Genomic DNA, 9,831 nt, shown 5'->3' with positions numbered 1-9,831 from the left:
AAAGTAGGAGGGAGGGTGGGGAAAGGGAGAGTGAAAGAGGGGGAGGGATCGAGGCAGGAGGGTGTGGGGAAGAGGAAGGGAGGGTACAAAGGGAGGCTAGAATGGATGGGGAGGGAGGGAGGAGGAAGAGGGTAGGGAAGAGTGAGAGGAGGAGAGGGAGGAGGGATAGTGTGAGAAGGGGAGGGAAGAGGAGGGAGGATGGAGAGGTAGAGGAGAGGGGAGGGAGGAAGAAGGGGAGGGGGAACGGATGGTGGGAGGGAGAGGGAGGAGGGTGAGGGAATGAGGGGGAGGGAGGGGGAGGGAGGGAGGGAGGGAGGGTGACGGAACGAGGGGGAGGGAGAGAGGGAGGGAGAGAGGGTGAGGGAACAAGGGGAGAGGGAGGGAGAGAGGGTGAGGGAATGAGGGGGGAGGGAGGGAGGGAGGGGGAGAGAAAAGGATAAGTGGATGAGGAAGGTGGTGGAGGGTGAGGGGAGGGGGAGGGTGAGTAATAGAGGAAGAGTGAATGCTTTGTGGGGGGTGAGGGGGTGAGGGAGAGAGGGAGGCCAAGGTAAGGAGAGGGAGGAGGGAGAACTATGGATAATGAAGGAAGGAAAAGGAAGGATAGGGTGAGAGAGAAAGGGAGGGAGAGGGTGAGAGAGAGAGAGGGAGAGGGTGAGAGAGAGGGAGGGAGAGGATGGTGTGAGGGAGGGTGAAGGAATGAGGAAGTGAAGGGCGGAGAGAGGGTGAAGGGGTGAGGAAGGGAGGGAAGGGAGGGGAGGGATGGAGGGAGGGAGAGGGGGAGGTGTGACGGAGCGGAGGGTTGGATGGAGAGGATAAGAGGGGTAGCTGGAGAGAGAGAGAGAGAGAGAGAGAGAGAGAGAGAGAGAGAGAGAGAGAGAGAGAGAGAGAGAGAGAGAGAGAGAGAGAGAGAGAGAGAGAGAATGGAGGATTAGGGGGGAAAGGGAAGGGAGGAAGACAGGAAGGGAGGAGACACGCGCACAGAAAGAAAGGGAGGGAGGGAGGGAGGGGGGGGGAGTAAGCGAGAGAGAGAGAAATCAAGAGACAATGAGAATGAGAAAAGAAAATAGAATGATACATATTACCTCCCCCCCCCCCTCCAAAAGAAAAAAAATGGACGTCAGCTAAGGGTTGCACCCGGCGGGTGAGGGAGCAGCCATGGCCTCCTCCCTGCATCCATTTCATCTTCACCGTCATCACATGGCCAAATGATCAGTTTATTAGTGTATCACCTTTTTCCCTCCGCGAGTCAGGCGTGGGGGAGCCGTCTGTTTATTGGAGTCTACCCTGTGAACATTTTCTGTCCCTGGACTCGAAGGCCGACTCGAGGGGTCTAAGGTGCTCACCCGTAGACTTGCCAGGACAATTTGCGTGTGCGTGCGTGTGCGTGTGCGTGTACGTGTGTGCGTGTGGGAGGTGCTGGGCGTCGCTGACTAGCCGGCCCCGCGTTAAAGAGTAGCACGTCGGAATCTGTGTAAGCCTCGTTGCGCTGTCCTCAGGCCGCCCGGGAGAACAGTGCAACCCACAGTTTTCGTCGTGTGTTCTCGGCCGTTACGCCTTTGCCAGTGTTGCTTTGCCACAGATATTCAAGCTACGCTTATATACTGTGGATTCTGTGCAGTGGAAATGTGTAAAAGTTGGATCTGAGCAAGAAAACAAGGTGAAATTCAACCGATGTACGCAGGCGATGGCGGTAGTGCAGCGGGAGGTCTGCTAGAGACCCCCACTTAGCTGACCCAAAACAGTCAAGTTTTATCCACCAAGATCCCTTCTCTGTGAAATTTTACCATGGATTTTACGCTGTGATGTATAAATGCAAGCTAGATCTTCCTTTGTCGTCCAGGAACACCTTCTATCATGTCAGGTAAGGCGCGAAACAGCAGGGTGTGTTGTGACCCGGGGATCCGAACACGTACACAGACCAGCACCAATTTTTTGTTACTTTTTTCTTTGCCTCTTCGTTTGTTCGTGCGCGTTTCTCCTTCCGAATAGGGAAGGGGCAAAGGGGAAAAAGGCTGTTGTGACTTGCTTCGAGCGTAGGGAGCTAGGAGGGGGGACGTATTGAGGAGAAAGAGGCGAAGGAGAAGGGAGGGGAAAATGTGATATTACGGGAGGGAAGTGGTGCGACTTCGGGCTCATTCACCGTCGTGTGTGACAGCCCGACGCCGCTCTCGTGTTTTGCTCTTTCCTGTTGCTCCTCCTCGCCGCCCTTGGCCTCTTGCTTTCTTTTAACGGATGCCTCTAGGTTTCCCGTCCGTCGATATGTGCACATAGAAGAATGCCGAGATGTTAGAGGCGTTTGAGAGCATCCAAGTGCATGACACAGATATCAAGTACCTCGATGTGTCGGGCCAAGGTCTCTGCACTCCCTCTCCCCCCTCGCCCCTCCCCCTCCTCTCCCCATTGCTCCCTCTCCCCCTCTCGCCCTCTCCCCATTGCTCCCTCTCTCCCCCACCATTCCTCCCCCTCCTCCTATTCTCCTCCCCCCTCCTCTTCCCTTTCCTCCTCCCTGCTGCTCTATCCCTTTCTTCCCTGCCCTCTCCTCTTTCCACCTTTCTTCTCACACTCGATCCTTCACTTTTTTTTTTTTTTAATTCCCTCCTTCCCACCGTCCTCTCTTCTCTCTCTCTCTCTCTCCCTTCTTTCCCTCGGTTTATGGTTCTACCTTTCTTCCACTCCTCTATTTAAACGACATTAATCTCGCAGGAAATGGTAATGCACAAACTTTCTTCATAAGAGTGTAGATAACGCTACGCAATATATTTCGCTTTCTTAAAAGTAAGAGACGCCCTTCAAGGGAGACAGAGTGCGCCGCTTTTAAATATAGGAAAGCGAATTCGTGCTTCATTACGAGGACAATTAATGCAGATTATAAGGATGTGCGTTGCGAAATAGGCTGTGTTTGGGCTACAGAATGGAAAGTATTTATATTGGCATCTGTAGAGAGATTAGGCTAACACGGCTGAAAGAAAACGTTAGGAAATTGAGGGCAAAAAACGGCAAAAGACAAAGCAGTCCACCTGCTTGGTTGAGTTACCCCTGAAATTATTCCCATATAAGGAATTGTCGAGAAGTATGTTGATGACGAATGCAAACGTCACAGATAAAGGAAAAGATACTCGGCATGGAAACGTGAACGAAATTGCAAAGAAATTACGTCGCTCGCCCATAAAACTAGACGAAGAGAAGGATGAATAAAGCAATGTGAAAGACAGATAGAAATGTGAGGCAGAGAGGCGGAGGAGGACGGAGGGGGGAGGGGGAGGGGGAGGGAGGGGAGGGAGGGAGGGAGGGAGGGACCTAGTCAGGGGCTGTCGGGGAGGCTGTGGGTCTAGAGGGAAAGGTGGGCGCTAGGTGGAAACTGGTCCCTGTTAACGGTTGAAAGGTTATGCATATGTGTGATGACGTATTATATATATATATATATATATATATATATATATATATATATGTATGTATATGTATATATGTATATATGTATATGTATGCATGTGTGTGTGTGTGTGTGTGTGTGTGTGTGTGTGTGTGTGTGTGTGTGTGTGTGTGTGTGTGTGTGTGTGTGTGTGTACTGTAGTGGGATATGAGGAAAAAAGAAAGAAAGAAAGGCAGCGAGACTGAGTGACGGTCGGATAAACAAACCGACAGAGATACACACAATTAAATCTCGCGCGCGCACACACACACACACACACACACACACACACACACACACACACACACACACACACACACACACACACACACACACACACACACACACACACACAAAATACACGTCTAGCTTACATATAGACCCAGACGAACCGAGAGAGAAGAGAAGAGTGAGAAAGAAAGAAAGAAAGAAAGGAAGAAAGAAATATCGGGAAAATAGTCCGCATATAACCTTAAGAATCCGCTTAGAGCAAAAGATGGAGGACAAAGGACAGTGGGAGCTGCTCTAACAACGAACTAACTAGAGAGCTGGGAACCACAGGATGGGGAGGGGGTAGGGGGAGGGGAGGAGGGGCTATGAGGCGAAGGGGAGGAGAGAGGGGGAGGAGGGGGAGGGTCTATGAGGCGAAGGGGAGGAGAGAAGGGGAGGAGGGGGAGAGCGGTAGGGGCTATGAGGCAAAAGGGAGGAGAGAGGGGGAGAGGGAGAGAGGGGTAGGGGCTATGAGGCGAAGGGGAGGAGAGAGGGCTCGGAGGGGAGGAAGGGGCAGAGGGGTAAAGAGGAGGGGGAGAGGGGAGAGAGGAGGGAGGAGTCGACGTGAGAGGTGGGGTAGGGGAGAGGAGGGAGAGGAGGCAGGGGAGAGGGGGACGGGAGGAGGAGTAGGGGCCAGGAGGTTAAGGCAGCAGGGGCGGGGGGTAGGGGACCCAGGAGGGCTAGAAGGCAGGAGAGAGGGGGAGTCGGGAGGGGAAGGAGGGGTGGGGGATGGATCCAGAGGGGAGAAGAGGCAAGGAAGAAGAGAGAGAGAGAGAGAGAGAGAGAGAGAGAGAGAGAGAGAGAGAGAGAGAGAGAGAGAGAGAGAGAGAGAGAGAGAAAGAAAGAAGGAAAGAGACACGGAGTGGAAGGGAAGAGGAGGAGGAGGGTCGAGGTACAGAATTTGGTTTGGGAAAGGTGGGGAGGAGGGGGAAGGGAAGGGAGGGAGGGGAGGGGTAGGGAAGGCAGACAGATCCTCGCCGTATGTGTGTGTGTGTGTGTCTGCGCGCCCGTCTGTCCGTCTGAGTGTGCGCGTGAGTGTGTGTGTGTGTGTGTGTGTGTGTGTGTGTGTGTGTGTGTGTGTGTGTGTGTGTGTGTGTGTGTGTGTGTGTGTGTGTGTGTGTGTGTCTGCGCGCCCGTCTGTCCGTCTGAGTGTGCGCGTGAGTGTGTGTATGTGTGTGTGTGTGTGTGTGTGTGTGTGTGTGTGTGTGTGTGTGTGTGTGTGTGTGTGTGTAACTCCCCAACAGCAACACGGCTTTCACTCCGCCGCCGTGGATGTCTCGGCTACCCATGTTATTTTCCATCATTTGTTTATTTATTTATTTTTATGGGTGACTGTGTTTCGCCGCGTGTCCTTGGGTGTGTGTGTTTGATTGCGGTTTTTTGTTATTTGTCTTTTTTATCATGTTTTTATTTTATTTTCTTATTCTCCCCTTCACTCACATCCTTCTCCTGCTGCCGCTCCCACTCCTCTTTACCTCTGCTCCCTCTTTGTCCTTTTCTTCCTCCTCCTTCTCCTCTTTCTGCTCTTCCTTCTCCTCTTCTTCCTCCTCCACATCATCATCATCTTCCGCCTCCTCCTACTCCTCCTCCTTCTCCTCCTCCTCCTCCTCCTCCTCCTCCACATCATCATCTTCCTCCTCCTCCTCCTTCTCTTTTTCCTCCTTTTCTACGTCCTCCTTTCCACTGCCACCTTTCACTTCTTCCCCTCTCCCCTCCTCCCTTTCCTTCTCCGTCTCCCAACCACTCTCCCTCTCTCTCTTTCTCTCCTCCCACCCCCTCCGCTTCCCCTTCCTTTCTCTTGCCTTTCCACCTCCCCTTCTCCCTCCCCTTCTCTTCTTCTTTCTCCTGCTTCTCCTCCTCCTCCTCCTCCTCCTCCTCCTCCTCCTCCTCCTCCTCCTCCTCCTCTCTCCTCCTCCTCCTCCTCCACTACCACCACCACCACTTCCTCCTCCTCCTCCTCCTCCTCCTCCTCCTCCTCCTCCCTCCCTCCTCCCTCCTCCCCCTCCTCCTCCTCCTCTTCCTCCCTCCTCCTCCCTCCTCCTCCTCCTCTTTCTCCTTCTCTTCCTCCCTCCTCCTCCTCCTCCTCTTCCTCCTCCTCCTCCTCCTCCACCTCACCCACTACCACCACCACTTCTTCCTCCTCCTCCTCTCTCTCTCCCTCCCACTTTCCTCCTCCTCCTCCTTCTCCTCCACCACCTCTTCCTCCTCCTCCTCTTCCACCTCCTCTCCTGCCTCATACATGACGCCATTACAGTGACGTAATAAACCATTACACCATTGTGCGGGCATTTAAAAACCGCCTTTTTTCACACCCCGAACTTTTTCCTCAGCCTGTCATGCTTTCCTTCCCTCCGGTTAATGCCACGGCGCCTACGACCACCACTGCGCCCCCGCCGTCTCACCTCGAGAGAGCTCCCTTCTACAGCGTCTCCGGCAGGCTTGGCAGCTCTCTTTTCTCCGCAGGGGGTTGAGGGGGGGGGGGATCACTCAGAAGGAGGGAGCAACCGCATCTCCGCGAGTGGGAGAACGCAGCGAGCATTGGTTATAGCGGAAGGTTGGGGACCACGGGCAAAATCGGCTGGGTTGGGTTAGGTTAGGTTGTCCGCATTGTCTCGCTCTCTCTCTCTCTCTACTCTCTCTACTCTCTCTCTCTTTCTCTCTCTCTCTCTCTCTCTCTCTACTCTCTCTCTTTCTCTCTATCTCTCGGTCTGTCTGTGTGTGTGTGTCTGCCTGTGTCTGTGTCTGGTTGTTTCTCTTCTGGCTTTCTCTCTCTCTTGATCTAACTAGCTGCTCATCTGTCTTATCTATCTCTCCCTCTTCCTCTCTCTTCATCCCTCCCTCTATCCCTCTTTCTCCCTCACCCTCCATCCCTTCCCCCTCTTACTCCTCTCTCTCTCTCTCTCTCTCTCTCTCTCTCTCTCTCTCTCTCTCTCTCTCTGTCTCTCTCTCTCTCTCTCTCTCTCTCTCTCTCTCTCTCTGTCTCTCTCTCCACTCTCTCTCCACTCTCTCTCCACTCTCTCTCTCTCTCTCTCTCTCTCTCTCTCTCTCTCTCTCTCTCTCTCTCTCTCTCTCTCTCTCTCTCTCTCTCTCTCTTCTTCTTTCTTCTTCTTCTTCTCCCCCTCTAACTCTCTTTCGTCCCCCTCTCCCTTTCCCACTTCCTCTCTCCCTTCAATTTATCTCTCTCCTTCTAAACCTCCCTCCCTTCCTCCCTCCCTCCCTCCCTCCCTCCCTCCCTCCCTCCCCCCCTCCCTCCCTCTCTCTCTCTCTCTCTCTCTCTCTCTCTCTCTCTCTCTCTCTCTCTCTCTCTCCCCACTCTCTCTCTCTCCCACTCTCTCTCTCTCTCTCCCCACTCTCTCCCTCCCTCCCTCCCTCCCTCCGCTCCCTTCCTCCCTCCTTCCCTCCCTCCCTCCCTCCCTCCCTCCCTCGCAGTCACCCTGGGTTTTCGCTTTGTGCCCTGGGTGCCCTGTAGTAGACAACGACCCTGATCATCCCACTGTCATCTTATCAGCTGAGGTTGTAAAAGCGAAGGTGGTTTTGCCACAAGAGCTCCATTGATATCGACCGGAGTCAGGCACCATCCACCAGCCATGCAGTGGATCATTAGTCCTCTCTGCCACATTACCGTAGACGTGGTAGTATGTGTACTCTCGCCGCCTACACCGGGCTGGGAGGGAGTGTACCAGCACTCGGCATGGGCGGTGGAGTGAGGGAGACACCGCGAATTTGTTTGATTTTTCGAATTTGATGAATTTTTTTTGGCCCTAAATGTCGTTTTCAGATACACTACATTTTCTGACGCCGCTGTTGATGTATCTCGGGGTTTTTGGACACATGCACGGTCCTCTGCATAATGTTGGCACGCACATGCACAACCCAGTATCACACGGTAGTCGTTTGTGTGTGTATTACTATGTTGCGAAGTGTGTTGTTCTTGGGACAGCTGTGCACCGCTGAGCATACGGCTGCGGATACTTGTTTCTGAGAGAAAAAGCAGGAAGAAGGGAGACGAGCACTTATGTGCTTATTAAGAATGTCTTTCTCTTTCTCTCTTTCTCTTTGTCTATGTCTGTCTGTCTGTCTGTCTATGTCTGTCTGTCTGTCTCTCTGTCTCTCTGTCTATGTCTGTCTATCTCTCTGTCTCTTTGTCTCTTTCTCTTTGTCTCTTTGTCTCTTTGTCTCTTTGTCTCTCTCTCTCTCTCTCTCTCTCTCTCTCTCTCTCTCTCTCTCTCTCTCTCTCTCTCTCTCTCTCTCTCTCTCTCTCTCTCCCTCCCTCCCTCCCTCCCTCCCTCCCTCTCTCTCTCTCTCTCTCTCTCTCTCTCTCTCTCTCTCTCTCTCCGTCCACCTCACCTCGCATCCTCCTGAGCGCTGATGCCCAATCTGTGTGATAATGAAAGCAAGGCGCCTCAGGATCTGTTGTTATTACTACCAGGCGTGCGTCGTCCGCATATGTCCCCTCCTCAAAATACCGCATTTGCGTGTGAAGGGCCAGGGACGGTGGAGGGGAAGGGGAGGGGAAGGGGTGAGAGGGGGGAGGGGAAGGGGACGAGGGGCAGGGGGCTGGGAGGGGAAGGGAGGGGTGCCATGTCATGAGGGAACACAGCCTCTCGATGCCACGGAACGCCCGCATGGTATAGGGATTTCGTTATGTAAAAGCGTTCCTCCGATGCTTACGTCACTCGCAGCCCGGGACATGCCGGGCGTAGGCGGCGACGGCCTCCTTCTGCCGCTGCACCTGCTCGGCTTCTACGGTTACAGCCGCTGCCGGAGCCGCGCGCGCGACGGCCGCCGGTCCTCAGCGGCTCATCGCAGGCGTCGGCCGGCTTCTGCGGAGGGAGGAGAGAGGGATCCGTCGGAGGGCCGAGACGCCGCCGGGGGGAGCCACGGAGGGAGCCACGGGGGGAGCCACGAGGGGGGGGGGCGCCGCTGGCTTCCGTAGCTGTATATATTGTTTATTAGTCTCCGTCGCGGCGGTGCGGGTAAAGGTGTTGTACTCATCACCGCTGCACACGACCGCCACCACGCGGACAGGGTGGGGCGCCGCCTCGGCCCCTCCGGAGGGCGTCCCCCGCCCCCCTTGGGACCCCCTCCCTCCCCGAGCGGCCACCGCCTCCCCATACGACACCCTCCTTCGCGCCCCTCCCCTCCTACCCCCTCTTAGGCACCCCTACCCTCCTAACCCCTCCTTTGGCACCCCCTCCCCCACTCCTCCCCCGCTTCAGCAACTCCAGCCCCTCCCCCCCTTCCACCTAGTGCTTCAGCGACTACCCTCCCCATACCCCTCCCCTCCCTGCCTCGGCACTTCTCTTGTCTCAACCACTTCCCCGTCGACACCACGCCCCCACCTCCTCCTGTCTCTCCCTTCCCCTTCCCTCCTTTTCCTCCCTCCCTCCCTCCCTCCCTTTCCCCTTCCCCCATTCCCTCCTTTCCCTCCCTCTCTCCCTCCCTCCCTCCCTCCCTTTCCCCTTTCCCCCTACCCCCATTCCCTCCCTCCCTCCCTCCCTCCCTCCCCTCATCCCCACTTAACGCCAACAAAACACTCCATCACATACGCTCTTCTCTTTTCCTCCTTTCCTCCAACGTGAGCACCTGTAGACTCCCTTTCCCCAACCCCACCCTCTCCCTCTCCCACCTCACCCTCCTTCACCTCCCCAACCTCCTCCTCCCCTCCACCCCCACCCTCCCTCCTCCTCCACCCCACCCTCCTCCTCTCCCCATCCACCCCACCCTCCTCCCTCCTCTCCACCCCACCCTCCTCCTCCTCCTCCACCACACTCCTCCTTCTCCTCCTCCTCCTCCACCACACTCCTCCTTCTCCTCCTCCCTCCTCCTCCACCACCACCACCCCTACCTTCCTCCTCCTCCCCCTCCTCCACCCCCCACCCTCCTCTCACACTACCAAGCGTCTTTCCCCACGATGACGTCACGAAGCTCTCCTTCCTTCCCCACGATGACGTCACGAAGATCTCCTTGCTTTCCCCACAGTGACGTCACGAAGCTCTCCTTCCTTCCCCACAATGACGTCACGAAGCTCTCCTTCTTCCCCCACGATGACGTCACGAAGCTCTCCTTGCTTCCCCGGCACCCAGCGCCTTCCGTTCCTTCGCTGGTGGGTCGTCGCCTCCTCTCCTCCTCTCCTCCTCCTCCTCACCTCC

At 55.3% G+C, this 9,831-nt stretch overlaps 1 protein-coding gene across 2 annotated transcripts in view; it reads left to right on the top strand.

Annotated features, from left to right (window-relative positions):
- Positions 1–1,357: 1,357 nt before the first annotated feature.
- Positions 1,358–9,831, top strand: part of LOC113817571 (serine/threonine-protein kinase tousled-like 2) — a 124,326-nt gene continuing 115,852 nt past the window's right edge. The window contains exon 1 of one of the 2 annotated variants that reach the window (XM_070116339.1): positions 1,358–1,861. In XM_070116339.1, the coding sequence (XP_069972440.1) occupies positions 1,855–1,861 (7 nt within the window). In that variant the 5' untranslated portion in view covers positions 1,358–1,854. The remainder of the gene's footprint in view (positions 1,862–9,831) is intronic. The other variant, XM_070116343.1, reaches the window with a different exon arrangement.

This window comes from Penaeus vannamei, chromosome 38 (genome assembly GCF_042767895.1).
Source record: "Penaeus vannamei isolate JL-2024 chromosome 38, ASM4276789v1, whole genome shotgun sequence".
Taxonomy (NCBI): Eukaryota; Metazoa; Arthropoda; class Malacostraca; order Decapoda; family Penaeidae; genus Penaeus; species Penaeus vannamei.
The sequence above is the reverse complement of the archived record's forward strand: the minus strand, read 5'-3'. Positions and strand labels throughout refer to the sequence as shown.